We start from the raw sequence: 18469 nt of genomic DNA, 5'->3' as shown, positions 1-18469 counted from the left end.
CTGGGCAGGGAGGAGTCCAGCCCGCCCACTGCTCTCAGGCTCCCCAAAAGCTCCAGGGATGCTGAGTAGCTGGGGCCGGCCTCCCCTTGCAGTGCTGGGTAAGACCGGGCTCCTGAGACAGACAAGTGCCTGGGGGCCCCTGCAGGGCCCTGGAATGGGGGCTGCAGGGTAGGCCTGGGGAGAGCTGTTCTGAGACCCCCGAGGGCCCAGGAGGCTGGTGTGTTGGTGCCATCCCTGTCTCAGCTGTGCTCACATTACAGGCTACTGGGAGCATTTGTAGTTTCCACAGAGGATGAGCAAGGAGCGTCCCTGAGCTGCCTTGCGGGGTCAACAGGCTCTGGGGGCAGCCAGGTCCCACCAGAACACGGGGTGGGCAGCCCAGGCCATGGCTGCCCCTAAGAAGCTGAGGCTGGGTCCTAAGGAAGGACAGAGGCCTGGGAGCCAAGCTGCGGGGCCCGACCAGGAGTGGCTCATTTATTGAGCAGACAACTGCCGGGCAGTGCCCCCTGCACCCCTCATGGGGCTCACAACACCCCATGAGGTCGCTGGATGCAGCCCATCTCACAGATGGGGAACGGAGGTACAGAGCAGTGCATCACGTGTCCATGGCCCCTGGTCCACGCCCAGCCGACTCTGCCTTGGAGCCTCACTGAAGGGTGGCTGCCACCCTGAAGGGGCCACTGTTGGGCCATTCCTCAGAGCCAGGGTCTGCAGGTGGCATCCCTCAGCCAGGCCTCGAGTCATCTGTGGGACTTGAGGGTCACCTCCACCGGAAAGTGGTCACTGATGGCGAGAGCCTGGGGGGAGAGAGTGAGCCTCAGGGGAAAAGTGCACCCCACCCACTGGGTGTCCACAAGCCACCACCTCTGCGGGAGGGGCCGGTGAGGGTTGGGTGCCCACCCCTGCTGCTGCCTGCAGTGGGGCCGGGTCAGAGGGTGTCACCATTGGCCCTTTGAGGGAAAGCCAAGGTATCCTGCCTGCCCAGAGGTCCACATGGGGTGGGCCAGGCCCTCCAGGGTCCTTGGAAATGAGCCCTGGTGCAGGGAGGGGAGCTGAGGTGGCCCTGCCTTGGGCGCTGGCCCCTCCCTGCTGCCTGCGTGTGCCCGGGTGATGGGGACCCAGGACCAGCACCGCCCCACGGCCCACTCGCCTGAGTCTGGTCCAGGCCGAATTCCTCCTGGAAGTTGTGAACAGTGGCCGACTGGGGCTTCAGGCTCCGGCGCAAGCGGGCGCCACAGGCCACAATGCGGTCGTAGGCGCAGTCTGACTTGCCCACCGTGGTGTCCGCGCTGTCAGGGATGAGCCACTTGAAGACCTCACTGCTCCTCAGACGGATGGCGGCCCAGTCCTGCTCCCGCACATAGCTGCAGTCGGCGTTGAAGTCGCCCAGGAACAGCAGGTCCTGTGGGCGCCGCGGAGCCATGTCTGAGCCGCCGCAGGAGCCGTCGAGGTCCCAACCTCATGTACCAGACCCGCGGGGGCGCGCCTGCAGGGACCCCGGGACCGAGGGGTGGGCTTACGTCGGTGCCCCACTTGTCGATCACGTCCAGGTACACGTCGTAGAGCGCGTCGATCTCCGCCACGGCTTGATGCGGCGCCGCGTGCAGCGGAATCAGCACCAGCTTCTGTGCTGCTGCGGGAAGGGGTGGGGGCGTCAGACTCGGCGGCAGGGGAGGGGCGGGCCGACAGGAGGGGAGGGGCGGGCCGACGGCAGGGGAGGGGCGGGCCGACGGCAGGGGGGGGGGGGGGGAGGGGCGGGCCGACGGCAGGGGAGGGGGGGGCCGACGGCAGGGGAGGGGCGGGCCGACGGCGGGGGGGGGGGGGCGGGGGCGGGGGGGGGGGGGGGCCCGCTCACCTGAGCTGGGGGCCGAGAACTTGACCACGAAGGGCTCGCGGCTGAAGACGTCCTCGGGGTCCGGGTACAGGTAGGTGTCCACGACCGACACCTCGTCTTTCCTAGGAGATGGGGAGGACCCGCTGAGCCCCCCACCTGCTGCCCCGCGCGCCCCTCCCTGCGGCCCGCCCCTCACCTGTACACGAACAGGTACATCTCTTTGTACTGGTCCCGGCCCAGGGGCTGGCTGCTCACAAAGCTGTACTCGTGCTCGGACACGCTGCGGAGACAGGGGCCCGCTCAGGGTCAGGGCGCCGCGCCGGGGCGAGATCCCGGCCGGGGGTCGCGACGAGGGGCCCTGCCCACCACACCTGTTGATCTGCTCCATGAGAGCGGACACGGCGCTGAGGTCTGGGTCTCGCACCTCCTGCACCAGCGCGAGGTCATAGCCAGCCAGGATCTGGGGAGGAGCGGCGGGTGCGGGGTCAGCGCGGTCAGCACCCCTAAACACCGCCCCGCCCCGCCCCGGTCGGGGCCCCACCTTCGCGATGATGCTGCTACAAGCCGGGTCCGACACTTTGCTGTCACCGAAGCTTTGAATGTTGAAGGCGCCGATGCGAAGCGCGGCGGTCCCGGCGGCTTCCAGCGCCCAGAGCGCGGCCAGCAGAGCCCGGGGCCCGCCCATGGTGCGGAGCGAGAGGCTAGGGACAGACGCTGCCGCCTACGCAGACCCGTTGTCAGACCCACCGACCCACCCCTTTCCTCGTTGGCCGCCCCGTGACGGCCAGTGCGACGCGGAATCCGCCCCTGCGCTCTGCAGGCTCCCAGGGCACTGCTGGGCTCTCAGGGACCGCTGCCTTCTCACTGCGCGGGAAGCTGCAGCCGGAATAGAGGGTCCGGCCCATCCAGCCCCAGCTCAGTGCAGCCGAGAGACTCACCTTGGATGTGGGTGCGGAGGCCCGAGGCTCAGAGGTCCTAGGGGAATGGGGATCCCGGGTCCAGGCTGCAGGCGTGTCCGACACAGGACTGCAGTGACTCCTTCTGGCAGCAGCTCTGGCACCAGGGCAGGGACCGGTATTTGAGGTCCTGGTCCAGGGAGGGGCCGGGCTGCGCTGGGTCCCGCCCCCTCGACTGAGCTGGGTGCCTGATGAACTGGCGTTCATTCCCATGGAGACCCCCAGGGTAAGGGGTGGGAGACCTGCCTGAGCCGGTTCTGGTGCCCCAGACCTGTCCCAAAACCGTCCCAGAAGCCCCTGCCAGCCCCCTAGGAGGGAGGCAGACGGTCAGCCACATCCCGGTGTGGCCATGTTCTTGTCCTCACCCCCAGAAATTAGGTCGCCTAGACTCTGCCTCCCTGAGCAGAATCCCTTCAGGGAAAGGCAGGCAGCACAGGAAGGACCAGCCACACTCCCTGCCCAGCATCTGCTGCTGCTGCTCCACCTGCTCACCCTGCGGTGGAGGCCGAGGCTCCCACATCTCCCTGTCCCCGTCCCTGGTTCTGCCACCCACCCACAGGCCTCAGGCAGCACAGCTGGGGGCACAGCTCCAGCTGGGCAGGGCAGGAGGCTGTTGGTCAACATGCCAATGACACCCACGCGCCACCAAGGCGCCGCCAGGGCTGGCGGGAGCCCCTGGGTGGGGCAGCCAGGCACATGACTCTATGAGTGGCCTGGGAGGCAGGTGCTGCTGCGAGGGCCTGGGCAAAGGTGGTGGCACCAGCCGCGGAAGCTGCCACTGCCGCAACATCACAAGCTGCAGGTTCTCATGTTTTATTGTAAAGCAACAAGAAACTCTTATGTACACTGTCCGTCTCGGGGCGCCTCCATTCTGTGCCGTCTTCTCTACCAGGCCAGGCAGGCATGGGCGGGGCGCTCAAGAGTCCTCTGCCCTGTCCCTGCCCGGCCAGGACCCCGCAGACCTCATGCTAGACGATGACCGTCTGCACCTCCAGCTGGCCCTCCGGCGAGGCAATGACCAGCTCGCCTGCATGCTCCAGGATCTCGATGTCCTCTGACGACACCATGGTCACAGTGGCCTGTTCAGTGCCGCTTGTCCCTGCCCGGGCAGCAAGCACAGTACCCTCGCTGATGGCCGAGGCCAGCGTCATGGCCACCTGCTCTGTCAGGCTCTCGGGGGTGGCGATGGTGATGGTGTCGGCCGCAGCCGCCTCTGGGCCCAGCGCCGTCTCCTCGTCCATGGTGACATTCTGCACGATGATCTGGTGGCCGGCGCTAGCCTGGTGCACGATCTGCTGCACCACCTTCATGATGTGGCTGTCCACCTGCGGGGCCACGGCTCAGCGAGAGCGGCTGTGCCAGGGAGCCTCCCCGCCCCCACCTGCCCCACCCCTCACCTCCGTCTGGGTGCCCTCGATGATCTCCGTGGCCTCACTGGTCTCTGCATCATCTGCAGTGGCCTGGGCAGACGGGCAGAAGGTCAGAGGTCAGCCTTGGCTGCCCCTGGGTCCCAACACGGCCCCTGGGTCCCACACCCACCTCGATGATATACTCCTGGGTGTCAGCTACCACGGACGAGAACTCCACCAACACTGTGTGTGGGTCCTCCGAGAGGACGGTGGTGGCTGCCGCGGGGCTCTCCTCAGACACCAGCAACTCCTCCACCTCTAGCAGGCAGCCCCCTGTGGGTGGGGACTCGGTCAGGGCCTGGCGAGCCCCAGCCCCCTCCCTCGCCCCCCTCCCCTCCCCTCCCCTCCCCTCCCCTCCTCCTCCAGCCTCCACCGGCCTAGACCTTTGGTGCGCAGGTGCCGGTTCAGCGTGCCGTGCTCAGCAAAGCCACGGCCGCACTTGTAGCACTTGAATGGCTTCTCGCCTGTGTGGTGTCGCACGTGCCGCACCAGTGAGCCCTTCTCTCGGAAGCCACGGCTGCAGAACTGGCACACGTGCGGCTTCTCCTCCAGGTGTGTCCTGAAGTGCACCTGCTGTGCATTCTGTGGAGACACCTGTCAGTGCCAGCCTGGCCTTGGCCACAACAGACTACAGCTCTCCCCTCCCGCTTCTGGCCCAAGGGAGGGGCTGGGTCAAGACTGAGCACGGTGGAGGCAGGGAAGGGGGTGCACCTGGGCCATGGCCAGGGAGCAGGATGGGGGGATCAGGCGCCAGGGTCCTGGGGCCAGAGGCCCACCTTAGTCTTGTAGCGCTTGCCACACTCGGGACAAGGGTAGGGCCGCTCGTCTGAGTGGACGCGCCGGTGGCCGCGCACATGGGCGATGGTCTTGTAGAGCTTCCCGCAGTCGCCACAGCGGAAGCGGCGCTCACGCACGTGCACCTCCTGGTGCTTCTTGAGCAGGTAGGCCTTGGGGAAGGCCTTGCCACACTGAGCGCAGGCGAACGGCCTCGGCCCTGCAGCCACACACAGCATCAGGCCAGGCCCATCACCCGTGGGCCCGCCAAGCCGCCTGCCACCTGCCCACAGATCCCCTGGCTCCCTGCTGTCTACGGACCCACCCTGCACACCCAGAGGCACCCCGGCCACCTACAGCCCATCCACTGCCATGGGCCACACACCCACCCATCACCTACCGGTGTGGCCCCTCTTGTGGGCCTCCAGGGTGGCTGCTGTCGGGAAGGTCTCACTGCACTGAGGACATGGGTGGGTCCTGGGCACCGCTGAGGCCTCGCTGGCCACCTGCTGGGGAACCACAGGAAGGTCTCCAGCACCCGGGGCAGGCTGTGCCCTGGCAGTGCCAAGAACACAATCATGGGCCCCACCCCGGCAGGCTCCCTTGTGGCCCCAGGGAAGGCAGTAAACAGATCAATGGACAAAGTCACTGCAAAAGGACTCCCTTCAGGGAGTGCGAAGGCCAGCGTGGGGACAGCCCCTGGGATCCAGCCCTGGGAGGAGCCCGCAGGTGGTGCCGGCACCTACTGTCTCCAGCGGCTGCATTTCCAGTACCGGCAGCTGCGGGGCTGCCTCTGCCAGGGGCTGGGGACTGGACCCGGCAGCAGGGGCTGGCTCCAGGGCACCCTCCTCCCCAGCGGCGCGCTCAAGGACGATGCCGGAGTTCTGCATGGCCTGGTGCAGCAGGTTCTCACGGCTGCCCTCACTGGAGCAGGGGAGCTCCTGGGAGACGGGGGGCTGCAGGGGAGGCAGAGAGAGGAGGCTGGCCAGGCAGCCTGGCATCCAGCACCCACCCCACGGGGTAGACCCATGCCAGGAGCCTTGTGCAAACCCTCAGACCCCCGTGGCGCTCCCACCGGCCCTGCTCTCCCTGCGGGAAGCCCAGCCCTCGCCTGCCTGGCCCAGACCCCTGGAGCCAGTGCCCCGAACAAAGACTGGCACCGAGCAGGCAGAAGACAGAGCAGCCCTCCAGGGCCCCCCACCGCCCCCACCTCCGGGGCCAGGGCTTTCATGCCCAGGGGCAGCTCCTGCATCTGGACGTGGACTTCGTGGATGACGGTGCCCTTGGCATCTGTCACCAGGTGAATCACGGGTGAAGTCTCTATGGGCTCGCCTGTCACCGATGATGTGACTGTCCCCAAGCCGGCAGCTCCAGCTCCAGACCCTTCAAGGTAGAGTGAGGGAGTGAAGATCCCTCACACATCCCAGTGGCGGCTGCGTCCACGGCCAGCCCCCAGGACCAGGCAGCTGCCCGCACCATGCTGACCTGCAGGTGCGTCCTCTTTGCTGACAACGACGTCCTTGCTCACACTGAAGCGGATCTTCTCTGTGCAGGGGGTGAGAGACTTGAGGTGCCGGGTCAGCGCGCCCGACTCCCGGAAGCTCTTCCCACACTTGGAGCACTTGTAGGGGCGCTCGTCTGCAGAGAGAACCTAGTCAGCCCCGGGCAGCCCCAGCAGGCTGGCGACAAGGTGACAAGGCGAAGGCAGGCAGGGGCCCCCGCCTCATCCCCCAAAGCTAGGGAATGCGAGGCTGGGGCACCCCAGGGCCAGCCATCGGGGTGCTACTGGGCTCCAGCCCGAGGTGCGGCCAGCTCACCCGTGTGCCGCCGGTGGTGCCGGATGAGTGAGCCCTTGGTGCGGAAGGAGGCCCCACAGAGCTTGCACTCGTGGTCCTTGCGGCTGCTGTGAGTGACCATGTGGGCCTTGAGGATGCTGCCCTGTGGGGGAGGGCATGGCAGCTCAGGGCCCTCCTGGGGGAACAGGAGAGGGCCTGCCACCCACACACTGGCTCCCCGCACGCCGGCTCACCGTCTTGAAGGTCTTGTGGCACAGCGCGCACACATAGCGGCCATCCTTGTTCACCAGTAGCTTCACCTGGGCCTGCTCGCCCTCCCCTGCGAGCCCCAGCCCCTGCTGGTGGGGGCTGCCCGGGGCCTCAGCCATCTCCCTGTCCCCCGGCTCCGCCTCAGCAGCCACGATGACCTCTTTGATGTGCTCACCACCTAGGAGAAGCATCTGGGCCTAAGCCACAGGACCTGCCCCTGCCCAGAGACCCCAGAGACTGCTGGCTCCAGAGGAGGGGACCTGCTGCTCTGAGCCACACCCTGGACCCAACCTGCACTGAGCCCTCGACACACAGGCCGAGCAGCAGCCAAGGTCCCATTCACCTCTGCAGGTCAGAGTGAGAGGTGGAGAGACACCTCCCGACTCTGTCAGGCTACCCAGAGATGCTCCAGGGCCCCCAAATGTGTCCACAGGGAGACCCACCATGGAGCACAGATGCCCCATCCCCAAAGCCAGGAGGACATGCGAATCCTGGTGACACGGTCCCTGGATGAAGAGACAGCCTCTTGTCCTGCTCGCTGCCACTGCTCCTGCCACTGCTCCCACCAACATAGGGAGGATGTGCATCCGGGGCCACTCTTCCATTGGAGGAGATGGGCTGGGCCACTGCAGCGGGGCACGCAGGCCTGGCCAGAGCCCCGTCCCAAGGCAGGCTTGGCCTGGGAGAGTGAACGCTCTCCAGACACCCGGGACAGCCTGAGGCGAGGAAGCCGGGCTTTTGCACTTCTGGAGGATGCTGGGAAAAATCTGACAATGTGCAAAGCTAGGTTGTAAACACAGTTCACGTTTTCTGCTCATAAAGATGACAAGTGGGAAACAGCTGTGAAGCTACTGCTTAGAAACCACCTCAGTCCGGCTGGCGTCTTGTTTTGACAAGCTGTTCTCTTGAAACCCAACAAAAGCGCGGTGACTCAGAAACAATTAAGAGCCTCTCCTGCCCGAGCCCTTACACGCTCGATGCCCCAGGAGTGATCTTCCAAAGGACAGAGGCCTCTGATGGGGAGGACCTGGGGGAACATGGCCGCTGCAAGGCCAGAGGAGACGCGAATTTTTTCCGCGAAGAGGCAGGAGGGCCTGGAGGTGGGTTCCAACTGCCCACACAGCTGACCGCACCCCTGCACCCGCAAAGACAGGACGTGGCACGCCCCAGCCCTTGGCCACCAGCAGGCAGGACCCTGTGCCATCTCCACTGGAGGCCAACAGGAGAGCTAGCAGCCCTGGACCAAGCCCACCGGGCCTGCTGACTGACCAAGGGGACGCTCAGGGTACCCAGGATGCCCGCAAAGGGGAAAATCCCAGGGGTGCCAGAGTGGCAGGGGTGCCGAGAGGGGCTGCTGAAGCACAGGGAGGGGTGCCGACCCTAGGGCTGGGGCTGCTAGAGTTTAGGTGGGTGGAAAGGGGCCTGGCTGGCCAGACACCCAGCGCAGAGACCCCGCCAGAACCTAAGGAGTTCATGCTGCCAGATGACACCACCATCCCGGAAACCAAACCCCAGGTCAAGGCCAGAGCCTGCCCCACCTCCCGCGTGAACATTCCGAGCTCTGAGTGGCGCTGATGAGTGTCTTGGTCGCAGGAATGCCAGGGAAAGGCAGCACAGAGGTGAGACAGGTGCCCTGGCTGCCTGCTGGAGAGCGGCCTGCTCACAGGCGCCCTTCCCAGGCCCCGGGCTGGCCTCTGCCACGGCTCCTCCACCCCCTCTTCCTGCTGCAGCCAGTCCCCAGGGCTGCCCAAGGCCAGGTTCCGCCTGGTGCCCAAACCTACTTCCTGTCCAGCTGCCCACTCCCCGCCTGCCTCCGCCCCGGTCCAGCAGGCTCCCCAGGCAGCAGCCATGCCCCACCCACCTCCCACAGCATCAGGTCCCCAGACAGCTCTGCACACCTAGCCACTCGCCCCTGCCACACCCCCAACCCCAGCAGCCCCTGGCCCCCTCAACCTGCCCAGGCCCTGGCTGCCTCTGAATGTCCCCCATGCACAAGCATCTGTCCCCGATGAGAGCTGCCCCATCCAGACCTCGCAACAGCCCCTCCCACAGCACATCAGGGAGAGAGACATCTTCACTTAAAAGGTAGCCATCAAAGAGGCCTGGCATTGCACGCTCATAAAAGCCCCATGAGGACCCGTGTAGCAATCACCACCCCCACACCAGAGGGAGCACTGGGGAGGGCAGGCCACGGCCAGCAGCAAGTCCCAGCCCAGCTAGAGAGGCGGGAGAGTCCCATCCACCCTGCACCCACCCTCCAGAGCCGCTGCTGGGCGAGGGGGCCATTCTGGTGGGTGCCCGGTGGATGTTGCTGGCTACGGGCAGGGAGCAGGAACCAGGGGGTGGCACGGGAGTGGGGAAGATTCTGGGAGGGACACGGCAGAGACCACCCGGGAAAGCTGAGGGGAGAGAGCACAGCCCAAAGACTCCTTGGTGCCTGGGTGTGCCCCCGGCCACTGTGGACACCTGAGGAAGGCCCAGTGCCCAACGCTTCCTCCTCCTGCAGGCTGTGCCCGCAGAAAGGCTCCCACGAGGCCGCAGCCCCTCCCAGCCAGGCCCTGGTCTCGGGAGAGGCGAGCATACAGGCAGCAGAGGCCCCATCCTCCGGCCCCAACCACGAAGGTCTATCAGGCCAGCGATCCATGGAAGTCGGCTTACCAACGAGGTCAGATGCATGGCTGATGTCTGCTGCCAGGGAGGCCGCCTCTACCACGATGTGGGCCACAGTGATGGGCTCCTCTGGGCCTGGTGCTGCTGGTACCACCTGCCAAAGGGGTCAGAAAACAGGGGACTTGTCTGTATGCTCCAGAGTTAGTTCTCAGAGAAGAGGCCCGGGCTCTGCCAGTGTGAAGCTGTGGAGGTGTGACCTGTGGTGCTCAGGCCTGGGTCCATGTCCTTGGGACGGCTGGGGTGGGGGCTCTCCTCTCCCCCAACAGGACCACCGGTCCCAGTCCAACCCCCTCACCCCAGGGCCAGGGTCAGTGCCGTCACTCTCACACCTCTGGCCATGTGGGCTGGACCTGGAGCACAGGTCACCTGCAGGGAGGGACCAGCAACTCTGGCAGGAAGCTGGGCCAGCCTGCAGGAACAACGCCACAGTCCCAGCCCGCCATATCCGGCAGAGCGGTGTGAGGAGAGGGCCCTGGAGGTGTGAGCCAGAGGCCTTCCTGGAGGAGGGGGCACCTCTGGGAGGAACAGGTAAAGAGCACAGGCTCAGAGTGGGGTGACCAGGGTCCAGCATCCTCTGGGCCACGCCCCGCTGGTGACCGGAGACCACTGACCACTCTCTGAGCCTGCTCTCCTGACTGCAATGCAGACGACAAGTGCCCACTGCGGCGGGTGCGGGATTCACAGGCCTGTGTGTCCAGCCCAAGCTGGGCGTGGGGCTCAGCAAAGGGGGCCATTTGATGATAAGATGGCGGGACCCCCAGGGCTACACTTCACTTGTGAAGTCCCCAGGGACTGTGTACACAGGACAGAAGATAAGCCAAAGAGACAGAAGCTGCCATGGCACCCCAGAGCCAAAGGAGACCCTCAAGCTCCAAGAAAGGAGAGATCCCGGCCCCCAACAGCACGGGCTTCGGCCAGAGGCTGCCAAGAAGGCCGAGCCACCGCAGGCCCTCCAGGACGCCCCGGAGCACCACAGGCTCACACACCCAGACCCTCCTGCACCGAAGTCAGGTGCCTGCCCTCTGCCCGCCCACGTGGCCCCCGGAACTGGCTGCACAGGTCCATCCTGGAGCGCGGACACCTCCCCCACCCGTCAGGTGAACCCAGGAGGGGATGGGGGAGTGGGTGGGGGCTCACCTCCTGGCCCAGCAACGCTGTGGTGGCAGGGGTGGCAGGCAGGGCCTCCTGAGGGGCCCGCTGGCAGGCCTTCTGAATCTTGTGCTGAACAAAATCCTCCAAGGCGGTGAACTCCGCCTGGCAGCGGCCGCATCTGTGCACATCGTCCTCATCTGCAACGAGCCTGCTGTCAGCAGGGCCTGGGAAGGCGGAGGCTGGGCAGCCAGGGCCCCGTCTGGCTTTTCCTCCAGCCCTAGAACAGATTCCCCCAGGAGGCCATCAGAAGCAGAGCTACTTCCCCAGGCTGCTGAGAACACACTCGGGCCCAAAACAAGGTCATCCCAAGGCACAGCCCCCATCCTCTGCAGGTCTGCAGGGGCCAGACCCACCCTCAGGAGGTCAGCACCCAGCAGAGGGTGGCCCTGACAGCAGGCTTAGGCTGCAGGGATCTGCTAAGGCTGCCATGCCCAAAACCCCCACCTCAGCGATTGACAGGCAAGAGGCCCAGAACGGGCTGGGAGGCAGAGGGATTCCTCCATGCTAGTTTGGGGACAGTAAAGGACCAGGATTTAAGACTGTTGGGGCCGGGCATGGTGGCTCACACTTGTAATCTCAGCACTTTAAGGGGCCAAGGTGGGAGGATGGCTTGAGCCCAGGAGTTCAAGACGAGCCTGGTCAACATAGCAAGACCCATCTCTACCAAAAAAAAAAAAAGTTTTTAAAACATTGTTAAACATTTAGGCCTGGCGTGGTGGCTCACACCTGTAATCCCAACACTTTGGGAGGCCGAGACAGGTGTATCACCTGAGGTCAGGAGTTCGAGACCAGCCTGACCAACATGGTGAAACCCCATCTCTACTAAAAATACAAAATTAGGGCAGTGGCTCATGCCTGTAATCCCAGCACTTTGGGAGGCTGAGGCGGGTGGATCACGAGGTCAGGAGATCAAGACCATCCTGGCTAACATGGCGAAACCCCATCTCTACTAAAAATACAAAAAAATTAGCCAGGCGCAGTGGCAGGTGCCTGTAGTCCCAGCTACTTGGGAGGCTGAGGCAGGAGAATGGCGTGAACCAGGGAGGCGAAGGTTGCAGTGAGCCGAGATCTCCCCATTGCACTCCAGCCGGGGCAACAGAGCAAGACTCCGTCTCAAAAAACAAAACCAAAAAACAAACATTTAGCCAAGCATGGAAGTGTGGTGGCATGCACCTGTAGTCCCAGCTATTCAAGAGGATTGCTTGAGCCCAGGGGTGGAGGCTGCAGTAAGCCGTGATCACACCACTGCACTTCAGCCAGGGCAACAGGGCAAGACCCTGCCTTACAAGAAACAAAAACAAAACAAACAAAAACCGTGGGAGTTTGAGCGTGCCCTGGAGCATGTGAGTGGCCATCTCCTCGTCTGTAAAATGGGCTGGGGCCCAGGAGGCTGATGCCCACTGACTCTGGCTGAGAGGCAAATGCAGGGAGCTGACCCACAACCACTCTGCTCACTGACTTGGGACTTTACTGGTTCCCAAGGTTGAGCCAGTCACCATCGCTGTGGCAGACCCTGGTCCTGCAGAAGAGACCACCCCCTCACTGTGTGCCAAGCACCTCACTGGGGACGTCACCAAATCCTGCCAGCACTCTGTGGAAATGGAGAGAACTATTCCCATCCTAGGAAAATGACCTGAAGTTCAAGGTCACCCAACGGCTGAGTGTCAGGGACAGTGCCTATTTACACAAAGGGACAGAAGCTGTTTCTTCCGCTTCCATAAAAGCCTGCCAGCTCTGACCATTCATGTTCAGTCCCTCGTCAAGATCAAACCCAGGCCTGACGCCCGAAGGAGCTGGGCAAATGTTTACTGTTGAATTCGAGGGCAAAGGGCCAAACCACAGCTATGACTCGCCTGCAGGGGGCCACCCAACAGACAGTCGTCCTCTCCTGATGGCTCCCAGTCACAAACCAAGCTCTGAGGTGCCCACCACCCTCTTCCCCGTCCCACCCCACTCCTGTGTCTCACTTGGCTCCAGGGCATTGCCACTGAAGAACCCCCTACCCCAGAAGGGGACACACCCAGCCCATTTCACACCAGACAAGGCCACAAGCAGGCCCAGCAGGGCGTGGCAACCTCTAAAGGGACCCCTCGCCATGAGGGCACTGCCCTTCTCCAAGCTGGAACGAGAAGGGGCAAGGAAAAAAGGCAGAGACTATGAATCCTATGGGAACAAAGACAAGACCACCCTCGACCCAATCATTAACCACCTCCCTTCCTGTCTGACCCAATCTGCATCTTTTTTTTTTTTTTTTTTTTGAGGCAGAGTCTCGCTCTGTTGCCCAGGCTGGAGTGTAGCGGGGTGATCTCGGCTCACTGCAAGCTCTGCCTCCCTCATACACGCCATTCTCCTGCCTCAGCCTCCTGAGTAGCTGTGACTACAGGCGCCTGCCACCACGGCCAGCTAATTTTTTGTATTTTTAGTAAGATGGGGTTTCACCGTGTTAGCCAGGGTGGTCTCGATCTCCTGACCTCAGGATCAGCCCGTCTCAGCCTCCCAAAGTGCTGGGATTACAGGCGTGAGCCACCACACCTGGCCTTTTTTTTTTTTTTTTTTTTTTTTTCCTTCTAAACAGAGACTGGGAGGAGCCAGGCGCAGTGGCACACGCCTGTATTCCCAGCACTTTGGGAGGCTGAGGCAGGCAGATCACCTGACGTCGGGAGTTCAAGACCAGCCTGGCCAACATGGAGAAATCCCCTCTCTACTAAAAATGCAAAATTAGCCGGGTGTGATGCCGTGTGCCTGTAATCCCAGCTACTCAGGAGGCTGAGGCAGGAGAATAGCTTGAACCCGGGAGGCAGACGTTGCGGTGAACCGAGATCACGCCATTGCACTCCAGCCTAGGCAACAAGAGAGAAACGCCGTCTCAAAAAAAAAAAAAAAAAGAAAACAGAGACGAGGTCTTACTATGTTGCCCAGGCTGGTCTGGATTTCCTTGGGCTCAAGTGATCCTCTCACCTCAGCCTCCCAAAGTGTTGGGGTTACAGGTGTGAGCCATAGTGCCCAGCCATCTGCAGCCACATTGCACAAGCTCAAAGGGTACAGACCCACGCTCCATCTCCAAAAGCTCTCAGTGCCCCCAGGAATGAGCCCCTAGTGCATCCCCAACACTGCTCTCAGCACGCGACATGCAACCTTTTTTTTTTTGAGACAGAGTCTTGCTGTGTCACCCAGGCTGGAGAGCAGTGGCGCGATCTCGGCTCACTGCGACCTCCACCTCCTGGGCTCAAGCAATTCTCCTACCTCAGTTTCCCAAGTAGCTGGGATTACAGACGCGCACCACCACGCCTGGCTAATTTTTGTATTTTTAGTAGAGACGGGGTTTTACCGTGTTGGCCAGGCTGGTCTTGAACTCCTGACCTCAGGTGATCCACTCACCTTGGCCTCCCAAAGTGCTAGGATTACAGGCGTGGGCCACCGCGCCCGGCCACAATCTTTATTTTAATTCTCATGATGTTTCTATGAGGCAGCAGAGCCCAGAAGTTAAACGGGCCGAGGTGAAGGCCTTCACAGTGCTGAGATCCAGTCCAACCCTTGCTACTTACTACCTGGGTGACTCTGGTCACTTTCTTTTTTTTTTTTTGAGACGGAGTCCCGCTCTGTCGCCCAGGCTGGAGTGCAGTGGCGCGATCTCGGCTCACTGCAAGCTCCACCTCCCAGGTTCACGCCATTCTCCCGCCTCAGCCTCCCGACTACAGGCGCCCGCCACCACGCCCGGCTAATTTTGTTTTTTTTGTATTTTTAGTAGAGACGGGTTTCACCGTGTTGGCCAGGATGGTCTCCATCTCCTGACCTCGTGATCCGCCCGCCTCAGCCTCCCAAAGTCCTGGGATTACAGGCGTGAGCCACCGCGCTCGGCCCACCCGGTCACTTTCACGTCTCCAACCTTCGATTTTCCTCATCCCCAAAATGAGAATAACAATAACATCCACCTGTCAGGATTGCTTTGAGAATGAAAAAACCTAACGCAGGATAAGGGCTTGATACATTACTGGCAGAAGCCGCCGCCCCATTCTGTAGGGGAAATAGAGGTTCACAGAGGTAGGGTCACCTGCCCAGGATCAAAGAGCTAGAAAGTGGCAAGTGTGGGACTGGACGGGGCCACAGGCTGGCTGCAGTGCACCAGTCCTCTTGCACTAGGCTCTGCTGCCTCCCTACGGACAGGCCCAGAGCCCAGATCCTGGAGAAACCGACGCCCCACCCTCTTGCAACCACCAACAGGGCCGTAGACGCCCATCAGGTGCAGGGGGAAGGGGCCCAGAGGAGGAGAAGGCCAGGCTCAGGCATCGGAGGCAGAGAGGGGCCGGGACGCCTGCGTCTGCGAATGTCTACACCGGGCGCCCGGGGGCTCAGCAACCCGCGAGCACTTGTGGACGCACACCGGAGCGAGGGGGGTGACAGGCGCCCCGCAGGAGAGGCCCGTGAGGGTCGCAGCAAACCTGGGGGTTTCGTGGAGGGCTGTGAGGGCCCCGCGAGATCCGCGAGGTGTCTGGGTCTGGGAGGGTCGGTGAAGCCCGCAGCTCGGGCCATCCGGGCCTCTGCCAGCCGGGGATGAACTGCCCGCACCCCGGCCGCACCCTCCGGGTCGGCCCGGTTACCTTCCTCGCTGAAGGGTGCCGGGAGGCCAAGGAAGCCGCTGGGGGCCAAGGCCGCCGCCACCGCCGCAACCGCACCGTCGCCCGCTTCCCGCCCGGCTTCGGCCGGGGCTTCTGCCGTATGAGCGGCCGTCACCCGCACTGCCATCGCGCCCTCCATGTCGCAACGCGCCGCAGGAAGATGGCGGATTTACGACCATGTCGTCATAACAACGGGCCGCGCCGAGGCCGGCGTGAGGGAACGGCAAGAGGAGGACGGGGCGGAACCGGAGCGGACTGACAGACAGGCGGGGAGCCGGGTCTGGATAGCGGTGTGGCCTTAAAGGGCAGAGGCGGGGCCGGGCGCGCTGAGAGCGAAGATGGGGCGGGACTGTGGGGAGGGCGTGGTTACGGTGGAGCAGATTGACAGACAGGGGGCGGGGCGGCAGAAGGACGTGTGTTCGAGGCTGCACTCGGATTTGAGAGCCAGAGAACGCCAGGGGCGAGCGGACTGGCCGGTGCTAGGCAGCCGCGCCCCAGCGCTTCCGTACCTAAGGACAGGTCGCCCCGCCTGCGGCTGCTGCTGGGAAGCCGCCACAGTTCCAACCAGGGGTGTGGTGCCTGCTGCCCACTGACTGCCTCGGGTGTTAGAGCCTCCCAAGATGATTACCCAGGAGAAGAACACGGGTCGGGGATGGCTCATGGGTAGCTTTGCGAAGCTGTTTTATTATTTTGTATACTTTTTAAATTTTCTTTTTTTTTTTGAGACGGAGTTCTATCGCCCAGGCTGGAGTGCAGTGGCGCGATCTCGGCTCATTGCAAGCTCCGCCTCCCGGGTTCACGCCATTCTCCTGCCTCAGCCTCTCCGAGTAGCTGGGACTACAGGCACCCACCACCACGCCCGGCTATTTTTTTGTATTTTTAGTAGAGACGGGGTTTCACCGTGTTAGCCAGGATGGTCTCAATCTCCTGACCTCGTGATCCACCCGCCTCAGCCTCCCAAAGTGCTGGGATTACAGGCGTGAGCCACCGTGCCCGGCCACTTTTTAAATTTTTTAAAATTTATTTATATTATATATTTTAAATAGAGACGGGGTCTTGCTGTTTTGACTAGGCTGGTCTCAAACTGCTAGCCTCAAACCATTTTCCCATTTCGGCCTCCCAAAGTGCTAGGATGACAGGCGTGAGCCACGACTCCCGGCCACGTTGAATTTTGGGTTTTGGAGATGGGGGTTGTTTTTGGTTTTTGTTTGTTTTGGGTGTTGTTTTTGAGACAGAGTCTCACTCTGTCACCTAGGCTGGAGTGCAATGGCGCAATCTCACTGCAACCTCCACCTCCTGGGTTCAGATGATTCTCCTGCCTCAGCCTCCCGAGTAGCTGGGACTACAGGAGTGCACCACCATGCCCAGCTAATTTTTGTATTTTTAGTAGAGACAGGGTTTCACCATGTTGGCCTAGAAGGTCTCGAGCTCTTGACCTCATGATCTGCCCGCCTCGGCCTCCCAAAGTGCTGGGATTACAAGCATGAGCCACCGCACCCGGCCTGTTTTTGTTTTTTGAGATGGAGTCTCGCTCTGTCACCTAGGCTAGAGTGCAATGGCACAATCTTGGTTCACTGCAACCTCCACCTCCCAGGTTCAAGCGATTCTCCTGCCTCAGCCTCCTGATTAGCTGGAACTACAGGCAACCGCCACCACACCCGGCTAATTTTTTTATATTTTTAGGAGAGACGGAGTTTCACCATGTTGGCCAGGTTGGTTTTGAACTCCTGACCTCAGGTGATCCGACCCCCTTGGCCTCCCAAAGGGCTGGGATTACAGGCGTGAGCCACTGAGCCTGGCCAGATTTTGTTTTTTTTTGAGACAGCACCTTGCTCTGTCGCCCAGGCTGGAGTGCAGTGCCATGATCTCAGCTCACTGCAGCCTCTACCTCAGCCACCCAAGTAGCTGGGACAACAGGTGCCCAACACTAGCTAATTTTTGTATATTTTGTAGAGATGAGTTTTTGCCATGTTGCCTAGGCTGCTATAGAACTCCTGAGTTCAAGCGATCTGCCCTCCTCAGCCCTCTTACATACTTTTAAAAAATTGTGGGCCAGGTGCAGTGGCTCCCTACTGTAATCCCAGCACTTTGGGAGGCTGAGGTGGGTGGATCACCTGAGGTCAGGAGTTCAAGACCAGCCAGGCCAACATGGTAAAATTACATCTCTACTAAAAATACAAAAATTATCTGGGTGTGGTGGTGCACGCATGTCATCCTAGCTACTCAGCAGGCTAAGGCAGGAGAATCGTTTGAACCCAGGAGGCAGAGGTTTCAGTGAGCCGAGATCATGCCACTGTACTCCAGCCTGGCAACAGAGCAAGATTCCGTCTCAAAAAAAAATTGTGGGCTGGGCGCAGTGGCTAACGCTTGTAATCCCAGCACTTTGGGAGGCCAAGGCGGGCGGATCACGAGGTCAGGAAATCGAGACCACGGTGAAACCCCGTCTCTACCAAAAACACAAAAAAATTAGCCGGGCGTGGTGGCGGGCGCCTGTAGTCCCAGCTACTCGGAGAGGCTGAGGCAGGAGAATGGCGTGAACCCGGGAGGCGGAGCTTGCAGTGAGCCGAGATTGCGCCACTGCACTCCAGCCTGGGCGACAGAGCGAGACTCTGTCTCAAAAAAAAAAAAAAAAAATTGTGGTAAGTACACATAAAATTTACTATTAGCGCCGGGCACGGTGGCTCACACCTGTAATCCCAGCACTTTGGGAGGTCGAGGTGGGCGGATCACGAGGTCAGGGGATCGAGACCATCCTGGCTAACATGGTGAAACCCTGTCTCTACTAAAAATAAAAATTAAAAAAAATCAGCCGGTTGTGGTGGCACGTGCCTGTAGTCCCAGCTACTCGGGAGGGCACGACAGGAGAATCGCTTCAACCCGGAGGCGGAGGTTGCAGTGAGCCGAGATCTTGCCACTGCACTCCAGCTTGGGCGACAGAGCGAGACTCGGTCTCAAAACAAACAAAAAAAAATACAAAAGTTAGCCAGGTGTGGTAGCACACACCTATAATCCC

General features: G+C 61.9%; 2 protein-coding genes across 7 annotated transcripts; both read right to left on the bottom strand.

The window, feature by feature from the left end:
- Nucleotides 1-228: 228 nt before the first annotated feature.
- Nucleotides 229-3496, bottom strand: DNASE1L2 (deoxyribonuclease 1 like 2). 3 transcript variants are annotated; one of them, XM_032145081.2, is made up of 8 exons: nt 2773-3496; nt 2376-2555; nt 2206-2294; nt 2031-2114; nt 1856-1956; nt 1521-1633; nt 1151-1402; nt 229-797 (listed from the first exon to the last, which is right to left on the bottom strand). In XM_032145081.2, the coding sequence occupies exons 1-8, from the start codon at nt 3001-3003 to the stop codon at nt 741-743; spliced, it is 1107 nt and encodes a 368-aa protein (XP_032000972.1). In that variant the 5' UTR covers nt 3004-3496; the 3' UTR covers nt 229-740. The 3 variants fall into 3 exon arrangements, with proteins under 3 accessions (XP_032000972.1, XP_032000973.1, XP_032000974.1); XM_032145082.2 differs by having other exon boundaries at nt 1521-1630; XM_032145083.2 differs by lacking the exon at nt 2376-2555.
- Nucleotides 3497-3587: 91 nt separating this feature from the next.
- Nucleotides 3588-15745, bottom strand: E4F1 (E4F transcription factor 1). 4 transcript variants are annotated; one of them, XM_032145077.2, is made up of 14 exons: nt 15439-15741; nt 10826-11057; nt 9677-9782; nt 7003-7196; nt 6791-6911; nt 6459-6611; nt 6184-6356; nt 5720-5929; nt 5374-5479; nt 4976-5193; nt 4583-4781; nt 4330-4472; nt 4188-4250; nt 3588-4115 (listed from the first exon to the last, which is right to left on the bottom strand). In XM_032145077.2, exons 1-14 carry the CDS (start codon nt 15633-15635, stop codon nt 3759-3761), a joined length of 2472 nt encoding a protein of 823 aa, XP_032000968.1. In that variant the 5' UTR covers nt 15636-15741; the 3' UTR covers nt 3588-3758. The 4 variants fall into 4 exon arrangements, with proteins under 4 accessions (XP_032000968.1, XP_032000967.1, XP_032000969.1 ...); XM_032145076.2 differs by having other exon boundaries at nt 5374-5482; nt 15439-15740; XM_032145078.1 differs by having other exon boundaries at nt 5374-5482; nt 10826-10977; nt 15439-15738.
- Between the last annotated feature and the right edge of the window lie 2724 nt (nt 15746-18469).

This window comes from Hylobates moloch, unplaced genomic scaffold (assembly GCF_009828535.3).
Source record: "Hylobates moloch isolate HMO894 unplaced genomic scaffold, HMol_V3 SCAFFOLD_23, whole genome shotgun sequence".
Taxonomy (NCBI): Eukaryota; Metazoa; Chordata; class Mammalia; order Primates; family Hylobatidae; genus Hylobates; species Hylobates moloch.
The sequence above is the reverse complement of the archived record's forward strand: the minus strand, read 5'-3'. Positions and strand labels throughout refer to the sequence as shown.

Excerpts from the sequence above, each read along its gene's own strand:
- DNASE1L2 (XM_032145081.2), bottom strand. The coding sequence starts at position 3,003 with ATGGGAATGAACGCCAGTTCATCAGGCACCCAGCTCAGTCGAGGGGGC. Across the intron at positions 2,556-2,772 it reads CCTCCGCACCCACATCCAAG|GCGGCAGCGTCTGTCCCTAG; the intron begins GTGAGTCTCTCG and ends GGGTCTGCGTAG. Across the intron at positions 2,115-2,205 it reads CTCATGGAGCAGATCAACAG|CGTGTCCGAGCACGAGTACA; the intron begins GTGTGGTGGGCA and ends CTGTCTCCGCAG.
- E4F1 (XM_032145076.2), bottom strand. The coding sequence starts at position 15,635 with ATGGTCGTAAATCCGCCATCTTCCTGCGGCGCGTTGCGACATGGAGGG. Across the intron at positions 9,783-10,825 it reads CAGCGTTGCTGGGCCAGGAG|GTGGTACCAGCAGCACCAGG; the intron begins GTGAGCCCCCAC and ends CCCCTTTGGCAG. Across the intron at positions 4,251-4,329 it reads CCCAGGAGTATATCATCGAG|GCCACTGCAGATGATGCAGA; the intron begins GTGGGTGTGGGA and ends CCGTCTGCCCAG.